The sequence below is a fragment of the Dermochelys coriacea genome, chromosome 14 (genome assembly GCF_009764565.3).
Source record: "Dermochelys coriacea isolate rDerCor1 chromosome 14, rDerCor1.pri.v4, whole genome shotgun sequence".
In the NCBI taxonomy this organism is placed as follows: Eukaryota; Metazoa; Chordata; order Testudines; family Dermochelyidae; genus Dermochelys; species Dermochelys coriacea.
Window position 1 is genome coordinate 30,368,573 of NC_050081.1, and position 19,506 is coordinate 30,388,078.

General features: G+C 52.6%; 3 protein-coding genes across 5 annotated transcripts in view; 1 reads left to right on the forward strand and 2 right to left on the reverse strand.

Annotated features, from left to right (window-relative positions):
- Positions 1–19,506, reverse strand: part of LOC119843027 (zinc finger protein 850-like) — a 765,636-nt gene that overhangs the window by 658,845 nt on the left and 87,285 nt on the right. The gene's annotated exons all lie outside the window — the stretch shown is intronic.
- The window catches only part of LOC119842502 (zinc finger protein 251-like), a 503,489-nt gene that overhangs the window by 206,670 nt on the left and 277,313 nt on the right, over positions 1–19,506 (forward strand). The gene's annotated exons all lie outside the window — the stretch shown is intronic.
- On the reverse strand, positions 4,026–18,585 carry LOC119842485 (butyrophilin subfamily 1 member A1-like). 3 transcript variants are annotated; one of them, XM_043496882.1, is made up of 9 exons: positions 18,448–18,585; positions 13,883–14,013; positions 12,549–12,890; positions 11,193–11,474; positions 9,885–10,001; positions 7,297–7,317; positions 5,849–5,869; positions 5,740–5,766; positions 4,026–5,305 (listed from the first exon to the last, which is right to left on the reverse strand). In XM_043496882.1, exons 2-9 carry the CDS (start codon positions 13,962–13,964, stop codon positions 4,794–4,796), a joined length of 1,404 nt encoding a protein of 467 aa, XP_043352817.1. In that variant the 5' UTR covers positions 13,965–14,013; positions 18,448–18,585; the 3' UTR covers positions 4,026–4,793. The 3 variants fall into 3 exon arrangements, with proteins under 3 accessions (XP_043352817.1, XP_038226624.1, XP_043352818.1); XM_038370696.2 differs by having other exon boundaries at positions 18,507–18,560; XM_043496883.1 differs by lacking the exon at positions 18,448–18,585 and adding an exon at positions 18,390–18,436 and having other exon boundaries at positions 13,883–14,016.

The window sequence follows — 19,506 nt, forward strand, 5'->3', positions numbered from 1 at the left end:
TGCTATGGCCCATTGACCCCAGCTGGGGATCTGGCCCCATTGATTCCAATGGAGCTACAGCCCATTGATCAGAGTCTAAAATAGAGAAAGAACAAGTCAAAAGTTACTTAGAAAAGTTACTCGGTCATTCGATTACAGGCCTGAGGATGGCTATCCTTCAACAAAAAAACTTCAAAAACAGACTCCAATGAGAGACTGCTGAATTGGAATTAATTTGCAAACTGGATACAATTAACTTGGGCTTGACTAGAGACTGGGAATGGATGAGTCATTACACAAAGTAAAACTGTTTCCCCATGTTATTTCTCCCCCCCACCCCACCCCCCACTGTTCCTCAGATGTTCTTGTTAACTGCTGGAAATAGCCTTGCTTGTCACCATGAAAGGTTTTCCTCCTTTCCCCCCCTGCTGCTGGTGATGGCTCATCTTAAGTGATCACTCTCCTTACAGTGTGTATGATAAAACCCATTGTTTCATGTTCTCTGTGTGTGTATATAAATCTCCCCTCTGTATTTTCCACCAAATGCATCCGATGAAGTGAGCTGTAACTCACGAAAGCTTATGCTCAAATAAATTTGTTAGTCTCTAAGATGCCACAAGTACTCCTTTTCTTTTTGTGAATACAGACTAACACGGCTGCTACTCTGAAACCTGAAATTAGACAATTTAGATGCCTTCAAATCACCAGGGCCTGATGAAATGCATCCTAGAATACTCAAGGAGCTGACTGAGGAGATATCTGAGCCATTAGCGATTATCTTTGACAAGTCATGGAAGATGGGAGACATTCCAGAAGACTGGAAAAGGGCAAATATAATGCCCATTTATAAAAAGGGAAATAAGGACAACCCGGGAATTACAGACCAGTCAGCTTAAACTTCTGTACTCAGAAAGATAACGGAGCAAATAATTTAGCAATCACTTTGCAAACACCTAGAAGATAAAAAGGTGATAAATAACAGTCATCATGGATTTGTCAAGAACAAATCATGTCAAATCAACCTGATAGCTTTCTTTGATAGGGTATCAAGCCTTGTGCATAGGGGGGAAGTGGTCGATGTGGTATATCTTGACTTTAGTAAGGCTTTTGATACTGTCTCTCATAACCTTCTCATAAACAAACTAGGGAAATACAACCTAGATGGAACTACTACAAGGTGGCTGCATAACTATTTGGAAAATCATTCCCAGAAAGTAGTTATCCGTGGTTCACAGTCATGCTGGAAGAGCATAACGAGTGGGGTCCCGCAGGGATCGGTTCTGGGTCCAGTTCTGTTCAATATCTTCATCAATGATTTAGATAATGACATAGAGAGTACACTTATAAAGTTTGCGAACAATACCAAGCTGGGATAGGTTGCAAGTGCTTTGGAAGATAGGATTAAAATTCAAAATGATCTGGACAAACTGGAGAAATGGTCTGAAGTAAATAGAATGAAATTCATTAAGGACAAATGCAAAGTACTCCATTTAGGAAGGAACAATCATTTGCAAGCATACAAAATGGGAAATGACTGCCTACGAAGGAGTACTGCAGAAAGGGGGTCATAGTGGATCACAAGCTAAATATAAGTCAACAGTGTAATCCTGTTGCAAAAAAAGCAAACATCATTATCAGGAGTATTGTAAGCAAGATACGAGAAGTAATTCTTCCGTTCTACTCCGTGCTGATTAGGCCTCAACTGGAGTATTGTGTCCAGTTCTGGGCACCACATTTTAGGAAAGATGTGGACAAACTGGAGAAAGTCCAGAGAACAAAAATGATGAAAGGTCTAGTAAACATGACCTATGAGGGAAGATTGAAAAAATTGGATTTGTTTAGTCTGGAGAAGAGAAGACTGAGAGGGGACGATAACAGTTTTCAAGTACATAAAAGGTTGTTACAAGGAGGAAGGAGAAAAATTGTTCTTAACCTCTGAGGATAGGACAAGAACCAATGGGCTTAAATTGCAGCAACTGTCAGGGTGGTTAAGCACTGGAATAAATTGCCTAGGGAGGCTGTGGAGTCTCCATCATTGGGGATTTTGAAGAGCAGGTTGGACAAACACCTGTCAGGGATGGTCTAGATCAGTGGTTCCCAAACTTGTTCCTCCACTTGTGCAGGGAAAACCCCCGGCGGGCCGGGCCCATTTGTTTACCTACCGCGTCCCGCAGGGAGCCGTGATCGGCCGAACCTATGGATGCAGCAGGTAAACAAACCAGCCCAGCCCACCGGGAGCTTTCCCTGAACAAGTGGTGGAACAAGTTTGAGAACCACTAGTTTAGATCATATTTAGTCCTGCCATGAATGCAGGGGACTGGATGACCTCTCGAGGTTCCTTCTAGTTCTCTGATTTTATGACCCCAGCTGGGGATCTGGCCCCATGATTCCAATGGAGCTATAGCCCACTGACACCGGCTGTAGCCCCATTGACTACAGCTACATTGGAATACAAGCCCCACTGCACGGCTGAAGCTGGCCTGGGTCAGCTGAGTTGGGCTTGGCTTCGGAGGATAAACGTTGCTGTGTAGACGTTCAGGCTTGGATTGGCATCTTGGCTCTGGGATCCTCCCTGCTTGCATGGTCCTGGGGCCAGGCTCCAGCCCTAGCCTGAATGTCTACACAGCAACTTTTAGCCTTGCAGCCTGAGCCCCACAAGTGTGAGTCAGCTGCTCCGGGCCAGCCGTGGGTCTTTTATTCTAGCGTAGATGTCCCCCAGTGGGCCTCACTCCATGGCTGGGCTAGTACAACCCAGATAATAAACACTGAACCATGACTGGGAATGTTTCAACCCACCCAAAAAGGTGTCATGGTTGATGTTTTCCATAGGGAAAAATAATAATCACGTAACAGCTGGGTGGCAGTGGTGTTCTTTATCTTTGTCCATTCTGTACCAAACTTCTCCAGCTTTGGAAAAGTGACAGAGCAGCAAAAAGAAGAGAGAAACTGGGTGCAGACCCGCTGCAGTCTGGTTACCGGACTCACTTAAAACTTTCTTTGATTATCTTTCCCGTCTTTTTGCAGACAGCACCTAGCGTCACAGGGTCTGGTCTGTGTCAGGGGCTCCCAGGCACTGCCATGCTACAAACACCGCCATAAATAATAATCATGTAACAGCTGGGTGGCAGTGGTGTTCTTTATCTTTGTCCATTCTGTACCAAACTTCTCCAGCTTTGGAAAAGTGACAGAGCAGCAAAAAGAAGAGAGAAACTGGGTGCAGACCCGCTGCAGTCTGGGAACCAGATCCCGTTACCTGGACACCTGGCCAGTGTTCCCACTAATTTTTCCCAGCCATGTGTGGAATGAATTTTGTTATGTGCACCAATATGAAGGTGATGTGTGACACATCGCCTCCATATTGGTGCACATAACAAAATTCATGTGGCTGGGGTAGGGCCGAGGGGTTTGGAGTGTGGGAGGGGGCTCAGGGCTGGGACAGAGAGTTGGGTACAAGGGGTGCAGGCTCTGGGGTGGGGTTGGGGATGAGGGGTTTGGAGGGTGCTCTGGGCTGGGATCAAGGGGTTTGGAGGGCAGGAAGGGGATCAGGGCTGGGGCAGGGGGTTGCGGCACGGGGAGAGGCTCATGGGTGCAGTCACTAGGCAGCGCTTACCTCAAGCGGCTCCTGGAAGCAGCAGCATGTCCCTTCTCTGGCTCCTACCCAGAGGCATGACTAGGCATCTCTGCACGCTGCCCTGTCAGCAGGCACCACCCCTGCAGCTCCCATTGGCCGTAGTTCCCGGCCAATGGGAGCTGCGGGGGGCAGCACTTGGGGCAGGGGCAGTATTCAGAGTGGAGCCTCCTGACTGCCTCTACACATAGGAGCTGGAGGGGGTCATGCTGCTGCTTCCGGGAGCCATGTGGAGCAGCCTCCGACCCTGCTCCCTGGCTGGAGTGCTGGAGTGGGGCAAGCCCCAGACCCCACACCCCAGTGGGAGATCAAGGGTCGGATTAAAACAGCTGGTGGACTGGATCCAGCCCTGTGGTAGAGACTTTTCCATGCTTCAGGGACTCATGCACCTCAGCCAGGATTTGCAGTGACACTTAAATAGCATTGTCCAAAGAAGTCGGGTTTATTAGTCAGCTGGGTACAGCCTAGGAAGTCCTTAAGTTAGCACAGAGAACTGAACATTAAAGCATAGACCTTTCTGGTCAGCCAAGAGCCCAGCCAAGCTGTAGTGAACCCCCATGGTCAAGCTCCATTTGTCTCCCCCTCTGACCTCTTTAGTCAGACATCAGGTGAGCAGCCAACTTATACCCACACCTCCCCACTCTTCAGTCCTCTGTTCTCCAGCTGGCGGATGTTGCTCGTTCCCTGCAGAGACAGAATCCATCTCCCTCTGGGTCCTTGGATGGTAGGTGAAAATGTCCTGGTAACTGGATTTGCCACTGTCTTCCCAGATACTCCACTGATGTGGGGACTGAGGCCCAGACCGCCGGGTGACACCCACACCTATGTCTCTTAGCCTGCCGTGAGAGCAAACAGCCCTTTTCCCCCCACTGGGTAACAATGCAACATGTAGGGGAAACTGAAGTCAAAAAGGTGTCATAAAAATATCACAGATGATTTCCACTTTGTCAGAGGGGGATGTTACCTTTGCGTGTGATGAAATTTGCTTTTCTTTTTTGAAGAACAGGTTTATTTCCTTTCATGTAGTGTGAAAACAGCCTTTCAGCAAGGGATCCTCACTAATAAAACATGACCCACAGCCCATACTGACACAAGACACACATGCGTCTTCCCTCCCACCCCAGTTGTGGTGGCTGGTGTGATGCATTGGCAGGTTTGCATGTGCAGAGATCTGGCTGGGAGAGGCTCAGGAACATAGTCTAAGGGAGGTCCCTACAGACCAGACCCAGAAGAATGGGTAGATCTTCCCCGTAAAGAGGGCAGTGAAGGCATGGAGGGGGGCCATGGTGTCAGCATCATAGAAGCACACAACCCCTCCTTCATAGTCCAGATACACTCTGATCTTACCAGGGCTCTGCAGCAGGTCCAGTGGGCGCCATTCTGCAGTGACTACCCGGTATTGGCCCCTGGAGAGCTGGATGGCCCATGTGCCTTGCTTGGGGCTGAAATTGAACCATCCCTTCCTGCTGACAGACTCCCTGATGACACCCAGAGCCCAGCCCCCTGTGCCGGTCACCTCCACATCCCAGTAATGCGTCCCCGACTCATAGCCGTCGGAGCCCAGCACGCACGAGTAAACATCGAATCTCCCCAGGCCATTAGGCAGTGATTGTCCTGTACCTATGTTCTTTAGGCTCTTCCTGTCTGCAGACAGCTCCAGACTGGGGTGAGCTGTTCTTGGGTCCAGGGTCACGTCCGCTAGAGACAGATAGATGGGGGACAGGGGGTGGGGACAGTTTCAGGGTAGTCAGTTTGCTCATTTCAAAGACTTAAATTAATACAGCTGGAGAATGAGACGTTTTAAAGCAAAACTCCAGCAAAAGCTGGGAGTCAGGGAAAAACATCGCCTAGGAGCAAGGTGCACCCTGCTTAAACCACGAGTCTCCACGCCCCTCCCTGAGCTGGGACAGAACCCAGGAGTCCTGACTCCCAGCCCCCACTTTCCCATATCTATTAGACACCTCCCCCTTCCCATGGCCAATGTTAGAACCCAGGAGTCCTGACTCCCAGCTGCCCACCCATAACCCAGTAGATCCCACTCCCCTCCCAGAGTTGGGGACAGAGCCCAGGAGTTCTGACTCCCAGTTGCCCACCCATATTCTGCTAGACCTAACTCTCCATTTTGGATTTACCGGCTTTGAGAAATGCTTCTTTCCAACCTGAAATGAGAAGAGAACATTAGGCCAGGGCCGAGCTGCCTAGCTAAGTTACATATAGTCTAGAGATCAAATCCACACTTACTTGGTCTACCATGGCTTTCCTCTGTGGATACAAAGAGACAGCACGTTACGCGGGGCCTGGGTTCCAAACCCATTCATTTCTTGCTCTGGGCCCAGCATTAAACCCACCCCGCTGGGAGAACCAATGCTCAGAGATACCCAGGGCAGCCTAGGTCTGCCCACCTCCCTTGTCCCATCAGAAGAACCTCCTCAACCCAAACAAAACCTTCAGTTCTGGATTTGAGCCTTTTGGAACTTATTTTTGTATACCTGAAATTCAAGGCAGTTCTGAGAGGAGAAATCCGCACGGCTCACATCGGGAAAGTAAAGTATCAGGGGGTCGCTGTGTTAGTCTGTACCTGTGCTGTGCAGCGCTGCTCCCTGTCCTGGTGCAGCTGCGCTGTCAGCCACCAGTGCTCCAGGCAGCACGGTAAGGGGGCAGGGAGCAGGAGGGTGAGGGGGGTTGGATAGAGGGCAGGGGAGTTCGGGGGTTGGTCAGGGGCCGGGGGTGTGGATAGGGGTCAGGGTGGTCAGAAGGCGGGGAACAGGGGTTCCAGGGGGGCAGACAGAAAGGAGAGGAGGGGTTGGATGGGGCGGCGGGGGGCAGTTAGGAGAAGGGGTTCCGGGGGTGGTCAGGGGACAGGGAGCATGGGGGTGGATAGGGCAGGGGTCCCAGGGGTGGCAGTCAGAAGGAGGGGGGGTTGGATGGGGTGGCGGGGGGCAGTTAGGGGCGGGAGGTCAAGGATCGGTCAGGGAGAAGGGCTGGTTGGATGGGGCAGGGGTTCCGGGGGGCAGTCAGGAAGGAGGGGGGGTTGGATGGGGCAGCGGGGGGCAGTTAGGGGCGGCGGGTCCAGGATCGGTCAGGGAGAAGGGCTGGTTGGATGGGGCAGGGGTTCCGGGAGGCAGTCAGGAAGGAGGGGGGGTTGGATGGGGCGGCAGGGGGCAGTTAGGGGTGGCGGGTCCAGGATCGGTTAGGGAGACGGGGTGGTTGGATGGGGCAGGGGTTCCAGGGGGTAGTCAGGAAGGAGAGGGGGGGTTGGAAGGGGTCGGAGGTCCGGGGATGCCAGGGGTCCCCAGCGGCTATCAGAGAATGGGAGGGTTGGATGGGGCAGAAGTCCCGCGGGGCTGTCAGGGGGCGAGAAGCGGAGTGGGGGGTCAGATAGGGGGTGGGGGCCAGGCCATGCCTGGCTGTTTGGGGAGGCACAGCCTCCCCTAACCGGCCCTCCATACAATTTCAGAAACCTGATGCAGCCCTCCGGCCAAAAAGTTTGCCTGCCCCTGCCCTAGGGGACCCACTCACTGCCTCTCTGGGCGTAATACCCCAGCCCCAGATTTGCTAGGACATTTGCCTTCCCCAAGCCGCTTGCACCAGCACCACCAGAAACCTCGCCGGGTGGAGCCTGATTTAAAGGAGTCTGAGTTAACATGGCCCAACCCCCAGGAATGGCTGAAGGTGAAGAAGAAACTTACTTAGCACTGTGTACATGGCACCTGTAAAACAAACGGAGAAACACATTCACCGACAGGGCGCTGGCCACCGGAGAGTGTTGTTAACTCTCAAGACAGCAGGGACCATCTCTTCCGGGGCGTCTGTGCAGCGCCCGACACAAGGGGGCACAGATCTCAGTGGGGTATCTAGAGGCTACTGTGGTACGCACACAGGTGATGACTGGGGGTGCTCCGGGGCTCCAGTGCCCACGGAAAAAAAATACACCCACAGACCGTGGCCCTGCCCTGAGGCCCCACCCCCACTCCACCCCAAGGCCCCACCCCCACTTGGCCTCTTCCCCCCGTGGCCCTGCCTCTGCTGCACCTCTTCCCGCCTCCCCGCTTGCTACTTTCCTCCCCTCCCCGTCACTTGCCCTCACAGCAGGAGAGCAGACAGGAGTGGGCGGGAGGCATTTGGGGGCGGAGAGGAGTGAGTGGCAGTAGGCAGGCGGGGGGACACTTGGGAGGGGCAGAGAGGAGCGAGTGCGGGCAGGAGGCACTTGGGGGTGGAGAGGAGCGAGCAGGGGATGGGTGGGCAGGGGGACACTTGGGAGGGGCAGAGAGGAGCGAGTGCAGGCAGGAGGCACTTGGGGGTGGAGAGGAGCGAGCAGGGGATGGGTGGGCAGGGGGACACTTGGGGAAGGGCGGAGAGGAGTGAGCATGGGCAGGAGGCACTCGGGGCGGAGAGGAGTGAGCAGTGGGTGGGTGGATGGTGGGGACGCTCGGGGAGGGGGCGGAGAGGAGTCAATGCAGGTGGGAGGCACTCGGGGGTGGAGAGGAGTGAGTGGCAGGCGGGAGACACTCAGGGGAGGGGATGGAAAGGAGCGAGCAGGAGGTGCTTGGGGGCAGAGAGGAGTGAGCGGTGGTGGGTGGATGCAGGGGACATTCAGGGGAGGGGGCGGAGAGGAGCGAGCAGGGGTGGGCGGACACTTGGGAGGGGCAGAGAGGAGCGAGCGCGGGCAGGAGGCACTTGGGGGTGGAAAGGAGCAAGTGGCAGGAGGGCAGGGGGACACTTGGGGGAGGGGGCAGAGAGGAGCGGGCAGGAGGTGCTCGCGGGAGGGGGGCGGAGAGAACAGGGGTGGAGAGTGAGCGCAGGCGGGAGGAACTCGGGATGAGAGAAGAGAGCACCATGTGGGCGGGCGATGGGAAGCACTTGGGGGGGGGCGGAGAGGAGTGGGCAGGAGGCGCTTGGGGGAGGGAGCGGAGAGGAGCAAGCATGGGCAGGAGGCACTTGCGGGTGGAGAGGAGCGAGCAGCGGGCTGGCGGATACTCGGGCAGGGGCAGAGAGGAGTGGGTGGGAGGCGCTTGGAGGAGGGGTGGAGAGGACGAGCGGCGGGTGAGCGGACACTCGGGGGAGGGGGCAGAGAGGAGTGGGTGGGAGGCGCTCGGAGGAGGGGTGGAGAGGAGCGAGCGGCGGGTGAGCGGACACTCGGGGGGAGGGGGCAGAGAGGAGTGTGGGAGGCGCTCGGAGGAGGGGGAGAGGAGCGAGCGGCGGGTGAGCGGACACTCGGGGGAGGGGGCAGAGAGGAGTGGGTGGGAGGCGCTCGGAGGAGGGGTGGAGAGGAGCGAGCGGCGGGTGAGCGGACGCTCGGGGGAGGGGGCAGAGAGGAGTGGGTGGGAGGCGCTCCGAGAGGAGGGGTGGAGAAGGAGCGAGCGCGGGTGAGCGGACACTCCGGTAGGGAGGGGGCAGAGAGGAGTGGGTGGGAAGGCGCTCGGAGGAGGGGTGGAGATGAGCGAGCGGCGGTGAGCGGACGCTCAGGGGGAGGGGGCAGAGAGGAGTGGGTGGGAGGCACTCGGAGAAGGGGTGGAGAGGAGCGAGCGGCGGGTGAGCGGACATTCGGGGGAGTGGGCAGAGAGGAGAGGGTGGGAGGCGCTTGGGGGAGGGGCGGAGAGGAGCCAGCGCAGGCGGGAGGCGCTCGGGGTGGAGAGGAGCGAGCGGTGGGTGGGCGGGCACGGGGAGGGGCGAGAGTGGCACTTGGGGGAGAGGGCGAGAGGAGCGAGTGTCGGGTGGGGTGGACATTCAGGAGGGGCAGAGATGAGTGAGTGTGTGTGGGAGGCGCTCGGAGGGTGAGGAGAGGAGCGGAGCAGTGGGTGGACGGGGCAGGGGGACACTCGGGGGAGGGGGTGGAGAGGAACAGGCAGGGGGACTTAGGGGATGGCGGAGACGAGTGGGCAGGAGGTGCTCAGGGGAAAATATGAAGAGGAACAAGGAGGGGGAGGTCTTGGGGGGGGACAGAGTGGGGGCAAGTCCTCAGGGCAGAGAAAAGGTGGAGTATCCACCAGCAAAAACAAAAATCAATGCCTGTGGGTACACACAAGGAAAATACTGATAATGGAAGGGCTGGGAAACGTTGTAACATTTGACACCCAAGTGAAGATTAATTTCCTTTCCTCTCTTAACATGAATTACAAGCAATGGGAAAAATATGCCCAGGTAGAAAGAGGGAGGGTCAAATCATGTGAGCATCCAAGGATCTATGCGGTCTACAGCACCAAGGACCTGCAGATCTGTTGAAGGATGTCTCATTTCTTTCTTTCTGGTGGCAAAAGGGTTAAACAGGAGGCTTTACCTTTCTCTTTGTGAATCCTCCATAGGTAGAGGGAAACCAAGGGGAGGAAGCAAAGGCAGATCGTCAGGATTACATAGAGGGGGACCCGCCAAGAGGAAACTCTGGGGAAGAAAGTATCTGCAGGGGAAGAGAAGAACACAAGTTAACTCATGTGACCCATTCTGCCCCATGTAGATGGGACACAAAATAATTAACAAACCTAGTAACAGATTGTGGGACCCTTTTAGCGCCTTTGTGATAGATAGAAAAGGCCGGAATCAGTTCTTTTGTTAATATTTATTTCCTGAGATTGTTTTTTAACATTAGAAATATCGGGCAAACTGGTTGAAAAATGGACTTTCCATTCTACTGGAAATTTCGATATATCAAAATTTGATAGTGTTCCTGGGTGGAATGGACGGTGAAATGTCGGAAAGAAAATTTTAAAAAATCCAATTCTGAGCCCTCAGAATGTTTCAATGTTTCAGAATATTTCAATGATGTCAAACCATTTTGGTTTTGGTAATGTCAAAAGGTTACAATACAATACAAACTATTAAATAAAAATATATCCAATAGTTTAATATAAAATATATAAATATACTCTAATCTAGTAGAGTATGAATATGCCAATATAATATCAAAGTCCAAACAAACTGAATCCAAAGGATGACGCTGAAATGAAACGTTTTGACATTTTTGGAACAAAATGAGAATGTCAAAATGATTCGATTTGACTAATTCCAGTCAAACATCTGGTTGAAATAGACATGTTCTCAGTAAAGGTTTGCTTCCAACAAAAATGCATCTGCCTTGAACATTTTCAAACCAGCTCTAATCAGGATACTCCACTATTATTATTTATTTTTCATATGACCTTGGGTCCCTAGCCATGGACCTGGAACCTACTGTGCTAGGGGCTGGACAAACTTGGGAACCAAAAGACGGTCTCTACCCCTAAAGACAATCTAAGAATAAGACAGGACAAAACAGATGGATAAGACAGATGTGGAATACAATGGAACAATGAGACAACAGTGGTCAGCATGATAGATGAGGGTCCCAGGGCTCCAGCAGCCTAACTGAGACCAGGGCCCTGTCACACCAAGCACTGCCCAGACACACAGTGACCAAGATCGGGGCCCCGTCATGACAGATGCTGCAAAGACACACAGTGACCGAGATCAAAGCCCTCTTGTGCCGGGTGCTGCACTGACATGCAGTAAGAGATTGCCCCTGCCGTAAAATTCTCACTATCTATAAATGCCATTCTCCACCAGTGGAGATCTGGCTCCAGCTCTGTGTTTCCTTGTTCCATCAGCAGCTCACCGGAGATGAAAATGCCCGATACTTTCTCCGGGCCGGGCAAGCCAGGGCTGAGGGCGCAGGTCCGTGCTGGATCCAAGCTCTCGGTCATCACCACGGTGCTGGAGACGTTGAATAAGCCGTTCTCACTTCGCAGTTTCTGTTCGGATTCTGGACTCAGGATTTTTTTATGGCTGTTTCTCCAGAGCACATTGGGCTCCGGGTACCACCCTGCAGAGAGACATGTGACCGAGACCCCCTTGTCCTTGTACACACTGACGTGGAGGAGGGGATCCGAGCCAGAGCCTGGGGGAAACAAAACAACAGGAATTCTCCTTTGATTTCATTCTCTCCTCATTTCTTCTGGTCACAGCAGGGCCTGGTTCCCCTCTCGCTCACCCCTGTGTAAGTTAGTTTACCCAAGAGAAGACTTAGAGTCACAGAAATGTAGGGCTGGTTAGTATCTTGAGAGGTCATCATGTCCAGCCCCCTGCACTGAGACAGAACCAAGCAAACCTAGACCATCCCTGACAGGTGTTTGTCCAACTGTTTTTACAACTCTCCAGTGATGGGGTTTCCATAACCTCCCTTGGAGCCTGGTCCAGAGCTTAACCCCCCTTAGAGTTACAAAGTTTTCCCTAATATCTCACCTCAATCTCCCTTGCTGCAGATTAAGCCCATTACTTCTTGTCCTACCTTCAGTGGCCAAGGCTAACACTTGATCCCCGTCCTCTTTGTAACAGCCCTTCATGTATCTGAAGGCTATCAGGTCCCCCTCAATCTTCTCTTCTGAGGATCAGACACACCCCATTCTTTCAACCTTTCCTCCTAGGGCTGTATTTCTAAATCTTTGATTGTTTTGTTGTTCTCCTCGGGTCTCTCCCCAGCTTGTCCATGGTTTTGCGGCACCCTGAACTGGACACAGGCCTCCAGCTGATACCTCACCAGCGCCATAGAGAACGGGACTGTTACCTCCTGTGGCTTACAACACTTCTCTTGCCGGGCTCCACCCAGGGAAGAGTTTCTGAGGGTAGAAGGCTCCTCAGACACAGAGAGAGGGCGAGCCGATGGCTCAGCACTGGAGCTGAGACATCCACACTGGAAATAGGGGGCACATATCTGCCATTGCAGGGCATCCTCTATGGAAGGAGGCTCTGTTGGGCTGCGGTGGAGCCCACATCCCTCGGGGTCCTTATATGCAGCCTGGACGTCTCTGCTCCACGGGCTCTGCTCTGGGCTGGACGGAGGAGTCACTGGGGGAAGTTTTCTGGCCTGTGACTGCAGCAGGCTGCATGGGGAGGTCCCCACCGCCGGCCACCCCTCCCTACCACAGAGCTGCGCAGGCTGAAGCTGGCCTCTCCCCATCCCAGGATCACTCACTCATCAGGCGGAGCTCCAACGCAGCATCACTGAAGTAGGTGTCGGACTGGAAGTCACAGAGGTAGCGCCCTTCGTCCTGCAGGGTGAGGTTCCGGATCCGCAGGGCCAGGCTGCCACTCTGGATCCCGTCCCGCAGGAGCTCCGTCCTGCCCCGGTACCTCTCACCCTGCACCTCACTCCCGTCCGGCAGGTACACGTGGATGTCCTGGCCTAGCTGGGGCCGGCTCCATTTCACCTGCATAGCCTGGGCACTGAGCGCGGGGGAGAGGTGGCAGGGCAGCAGCACGGTGCCCCCCAGTGGGGCAGAGAGGGGACCGGCGGGAACCAGAACCTGGAAACTCACTGGGGAAACGGGCAGAGAGAGAAGCCTGGGGTCAGAGGGGACTGATGGGAGGTGGCTTTGCCTCTCACACAACCCAAACCCCAGACCTGCCACCCCAGCGGATCCTGGAGAGAGGGGCTCAGGGAGAGCTGTGAGCAAGAGGGGGAGGGGTAGAGTGGGGGGAAGGAGGCAGAGGGATGGTGTGTATGTGGAGGCCAGGGTGGAGGAGGGGTGTATGTATGGGAAAGGAAGGAGTGGATGGATGGATTGGATGGATGGAGGGGTGTGTATGGGGATGGTTATGGGGGGGATAGGTGGAGGGACAGAGGGGTGAATATGGGGATGGATGTGTGGAGGGAGGGAGGGAGGGAGTGTGTGTATGGGGATGGATGGAGGGTGCATGGGAGGGGTGTGTATGGGGATGGATGTGGGGGGATGGATGGGTGGATGGATGTGGATGGATGGATAGAGGGGTGTGTATGGGGATGGATGGAGGAGTGTGTATGGATGTGGGTGGATGGATGGAGAGGTGTGTCTGTGGATGGATATGGGGAGATGGATGAAGGGGTGTATTGGGATGGATGTGGGGAGATGGATGGGTGGATAGATGTGGGTGGATAGAGGGGTGTATATGGGGATGGATGTGGGGGATGGATGGAGGGGTGTGTATGGGGATGGATGTGGGGGGGATGGATGGAGGGGTATGTATGGAGATGGATGTGGGTGGATGGATGGATGTGGGTGGACGGATGGAGAGATGGATGGATGTGGGTGGATAGAGGGGTGTATATGGGGATGGATGTGGGGTGTGTGTATGGGAATGGATGTGGGGGATGGACGGAGGGATGGACAGTGACTCCATTTGTCACATGTTACTGTGCGTATAAGTGAGCGCTAGATCCTGCGCTCTCACCCCCGAGCCCAGCGCATTACCAAGGCAGTCCCCGCCATACGTGAGAGCCAGCTGGGGCCCTGTGACCACCCAGCACCGTTAAGGACAGAGCCTCCTTACCGGTCACTGCAGCCTGAACATGCAGGAGGAGGATGGCTGAGAGCAGGGCAGCGCTGCAGTGTGGGCGACGGGCTCCCCCCATCTGGCAGGGCGGCTCTTCCTGGCCTCAGGGCTGGACAGGAGCCAATGAACTACGGGGAAACAAGGAGACAAGGGATGAGAAGGGGAATAGCTGCTCACCCGAAGACCCCTTCTTGTGCCAGTGGGAACGAGGAGGGTGGTTCATCCCACAAGGGAAAGCTGCTGCACGGGGATCCCACACAAGCACTGGGCATGTGTCCCTTTGGGCTCCGCTCCATGGAATAGGATAATAGCCTGCTATTGCCACCACCTGGAGTTGCTACTCTTTCAGCTCCAGCAATTCAGGTTCCTGCTACGAGCAATGAAGGCCTGGGGTCAAACCCCACAGTCCACTTACATGCCAAGGGATGCTGGACAGCCTTGCTGGGCAGGCAGCATGCCTGGGACTACGGACTGCACGTTTCAAAGAAGAAGAAAGGAATCAGGGGCCTGAGCAGAAAAGTGGGTGGAAAGTTTGTGGGGGATGGGCACCTTTTCCATAGAAAAAAGCAGTTTAATCATAACTGAAATATTTTGCAGGAACATGTCAACATGTCAAATACTGCCTTGGAAATGTGTCGTTTCAATTAATTTCACTGTGACTTTTATCACCTTAAAGTCTGAAATCAAATATATATTATTTAATATTCCATATAATGCACAGTATTTAATAATGTATATCATATACAGATTAATGAATGTAATATATTATAAAATAATAATTATATAGGCTTGGGACAATTCAATTTTTGTTTTTATAATTTCGACGGATAAAATCAAAGTTCCTTTTAAGCATTTTTTTTCAGTTTTTATTGATTCAACTTTTCACAGTTGTGCCAAATCATGGGTTTAAACATTTTCCCCCATTTTTATTTATTTTTAATTTTCACAGCGGTGGGAAATTATTGGGGTCAGATAATTATTTAATGACAGTAGGCGCTGAGATATAACAAGTGAACACTTTATAACTGGTAAAACACAAACTGTTCACATCACATGGCAAAACATACAAAGTAAGCATGTTTAAATAACTCTAATAAGTTCTCAAGCAGCAGTAGTCTTATTTTGCCTATCTGCAAATTTCCAGTATTATCGAGGGAAATATTTTTTCATCAGTGTGTGTGTTTAGTGAATCGATGTTTACTGACATTTACAGATACAAATCAAATCCTTCTGAGCCTATTTAGCATTTATTATAATATTCAATGTAATATGCAATATATATTAATCAATATAATATAATATAGACCATAGTATACATATCATAATAAATCTAACAGTATTTATAATAGTCAATTTAATATACAATAGGACACTCTAAACAAAACAAATTGAAACAATAAGGTTGAAATGAACCAGTTTAAATCCCCAAATGCAGGCATTTGTATAGAAAAGAAATGATGAATTAAACAAAATATTTCCATAGTCCCACACTGAGATTTTGCAGAATTTTCATTTCATGGGATTTGGGGGTGGGGGAGAAATGGGGGGTGTCATGCCAATTTAGATCAGAAACATTATTCAGCCTGTCGGAATTCCCCATGGAAGGGAAATTCTGGTTCCCACACCAGCCCCACCGCATGGCCTGTCAGCATGCCCAGATTTCAGGAAGGGCTAAGCCAGGCCTGATGCTAGATGGCCCTTTGTGCTGGAGTGGCCGCAGAGTTTTGAAGGCACACGGGGCCCAGGAGCCATGGATGGAACAAATCTGCTGTGTGGGGCTGTGTTTGGGGCCATGATTCTCAACCCTTGTGTGGGCAGAGCGTGGTATCAATGCAGGCTGAGGATCTGTGGGATGGACAGACAAACACAGAGGTGAATATAGGGTTGCACAGACAGGCAGAGGGTGCATAGGATGCACAGAGAGGTAGAGGGGTGTATGGGATGCATAGACAGACAGAGAGAGGTTGTATGGGATAAACAGACAGACAGATTGGGAGTAGGATGCACAGACAGACAGAGAGATGTATGGGATACGCAGATGAACAGAGGTTGTATGGGATGCAAGATAGACAGAGGGTGTATGGGATGCACAGACAGACAGAGGGGTATTTGGGATGCACAAATAGACAAAGGGTGATGGGAAGCACAGACAAACAGAGGGGTGTAAGGGATGTGCAGATGGACAGAAGGGTATATGGGATGCACAGACAGAGGGGTGCATGGGATTCAAAGACAGACAGAGGCTGTTTGGGATGCACAGACAGACAGACCGAGGGGTGTATGGGATACACAGACAGACAGGGGGATGAATGGAATGCACAACAGACAGAGGGGTGTATGGGCTGCACAGATAGACAGAGATGGAGTATGGCATACACAGAGAGACAGAGGGGTGAATGGAATGCGTACACAGACAGATTGGTGAGTGGGATGCACAGACAGATAGAGGGGTGTATGGGATACGCAGATGGACAGAGGGGTGTTCAGGATGCATAGATAAACAGAGGGGTGTATGGGATACACAGACTGACAGAGGGTGTATGGGATGCACACACAGGCAGAGGGCTGTTTGGGATGTAAAGACACACAGAGGGTGTTTGGGATGCACAGACCGGCAGAGGGTACATGAGATGCACACACAGCCAGAGGGTGTTTGGTATGCACAGACAGAGGACTGTATGGGATGCTCAGACAGAGGGATGTATTCGATGCACAGACAGGGATAGGTTGTATGTGATTTAAAGACGGACAAAGGGGTGTATGGGATGCACAGATGGAGGCGAGAATGGGATGCACAGACAGACAGAGACGAGTATGGGATGCACAGACAGAGGGGTGTATGGGATGCACAGACCGGCAGAGAGTGTTTGATATGCACAGACAGAGGGGTGTATTCAATGCACAGACAGGGACAGGGTGTATTGGATGTAAAGACGGACAAACTGGTGTATGGGATACACAGACAGAGGAATGTTTGGGATGCACAGACAGAGGGGTGTGTGGGATGAACAGATGGACAGAAGGTGTTTGGGATGTACAGACAGAAAGAGGGTGTATGGGATACACAGACAGGCAGAGGGGTGTATGGGATGCAGAGACAGGAAGAGGGTGTATAGGATGTACAGATGGACAGATGGGTGTAAGGGATGCACAGACAGAGGGCATATGGGATGCACAGAGAGGCAGAAAGTGTATGGAATATAAAGCCAGAGAGAGGCATGTATGGGATATAAAGACAGAGAGAGGATGTCTGGGATGTACAAACAGACAGAGGTTTGTATGGGATGAACAGACAGACATAGAGTGTATGCACAGACAGATACTGGATGCACAGACGGGGGGGTGTATTCAGTGCAGAGACAGGGACAGAGTGTATGGGATGTGCAGATGGACAGAGGGGTGTCTGGGATGCACAGGCATACAGAGGGTTGTATGGGATATACATGCAGACAGAGGGGTATATGGGATGCACAGACAGAGGGGTGTGTGGGATGAACAGATGGACAGAGGGTATTTGGGATGCACAGACAAACATAGAGTGTATGGGATGCACAGACAGATAGAGGGTGTATGGGATGCACAGATGGGGGGTATATTCGATGCAGAGACAGGGACAGGGTGTATGGGATGTGCAGATGGACAGAGGGGTGTCTGGGATGCACAGTCATACAGAGGGTTGTATGGGATATACATGCAGACAGAGGGGTGTATGGGATGCACAGACAGAGCAGTTTCTGGGATGCACAGACGGATAGAGAGTTGGATAGGATATACATACAAACAGAGGATGTTTGGTATGCACAGACAGAGGGTTGTATGGAATGAACAGAGAGAGAGGTGTATTCGATGCACAGACAGGGACTCGGTGCATGGGATGTACAGACCGACAGAGGGTGTCTGGGATGCACAGACAGACAGAGGGATGTATGGGATGAACAGATGGACAGAGGGGTGTTTGGGATGCAGAGACAGAGGTGTGTTTCAAATGCACAGATAGAGGGGTATTTGGGATTCACAAACAGAAAGATGGTTGTATGGGATGCATAGGCAGAGGGGGCTATGAGATGTACATACAGGCAGAAGGGTGTATTGGATGCACAGACAGACAGAGGGTGGATGGGATGCACGGACAGACAGATGGGTGTATGGAATACATAGACAGTATCAGGAGTGATCCTGGAGTCCCTTTCGGTACCTGCAGCCCCTGGCAGTGCAGTGGAGCTGATCCCCTAGTGCGTGGGAGGGTGCGCCCAGTCCCCCACTGCCACCCTTGGCCAGGCCTAGCTCTGGGGCGATTCTTGTCTGCAGCCACTTCAGCCACCTGAGGGCCCAGGACTCCCAGTTCAGCCAATTGTCCTCCATTCCTGCGAACTGGGTGGAGGATTTCCAATCATATGCACCTGCTGAGCCTGTCCTGAAAGTGGGCTCCAGCCCCAGCAAATGCCCCCAGGGGTGGAACGCAACTGGGCCATGGCAGTCCTGCCCTCCTCTCTCGCTCCCCCCAGTTTAAATGAGAAGTAACCCCACTGGAGTCCCTGGGGCTGGTTCTCCTCTCATACACCCTGGTCTAAATCAGGAGTAACCCCACTGGAGTCCCTGGGGCTGGTTCTCCCGCACTCACCTTGCATAGATCAGGAGCAACCCCACTGCAGTTCCTGGGACGGGTTCCCCCCCAGTTACAAATATAACTTTCACTTTCGGTTTCCTTATCCTTTGCTGCCCCCGTGTGGCTATTTCCCAGCATTTTGTGTCTCTGCCACAGACTGCCTGGGTCACCTTGGGCAAGGTCCCTGAATCCTCTGTGCTCACCGTGCTCGCTCCCTGCCCCACAGGGGGTGTGGTGGATGAACACAACTTTTGGTAGGAGGTGTTTGGATACTACAGTGAAAGAAGAAAATAAGCACTGAGAGCTCCATCCATGACTAAAACCCAGGAGCCGTGACACCTCCTCTGCTCTTACGGGACCCCACACTCCTCCCGGAGTCAGGGGTAGAACCCAGGAGCCCTGCCTCCCAGTCTTCTGCCCCCACATGGAGAGGAACAAGCTGCGCTCAAGCGAAGTGCTGCATTTTGCTCAACTAGGTTTGCTAAAGCCATGACAACTATTAGTGCATGTATTAAAGAAATCCGTAAAGTCCCAACCAAGATCGGGGCCCCGTCGTATCGGGCGCTGAACAGACACACAGTGACCAACATCTGGGTCCCGTTGCGCTGGGCACTGCACAGACACATGGTTACCAAGATCAGGGCCCCGTTCTGCTGGTCGCTACACAGACACACAGTGACGGAGATCAGGGCTCCATTGTGCCAGTTGCTGCCCAGACACACAGTGATCGAGATCAGGGCCCCATCGTGCCAGGTGCTGCACAGACACACGGTGACTGAGAACAGGGCTCCATCATGCTGGGCGCTGCGCAGACAGACGGTGACTGAGAGCAGGGCCCCATTGTGCTGGGCACTGCAGAGACTCAGTGAGAGGCAATCCCTCCCCCAAATCTCAACAGAGAACAGTTTTATCTCAATTTACAGATGAAGAATAGAGGGAAAGAGAAATGAAGTGTTAGATTTTTAAAGTTATTTAGGTGCCTAATTTTGCAGAGAAGCACCCTGTGTGATTGTGC

Bases quoted from the DNA above. Each gene is read 5' to 3' on its own strand.
- LOC119842485 (XM_043496882.1), bottom strand. From the start codon at position 13,964: ATGGGGGGAGCCCGTCGCCCACACTGCAGCGCTGCCCTGCTCTCAGCC. The intron at 10,002-11,192 runs GTGAGCTGCTGA...CTTCCCCTGCAG, and splicing joins ATCGGGCATTTTCATCTCCG to ATACTTTCTTCCCCAGAGTT. The intron at 7,318-9,884 runs GTAAAGCCTCCT...TTTGTTTTACAG, and splicing joins GAGGATTCACAAAGAGAAAG to GTGCCATGTACACAGTGCTA.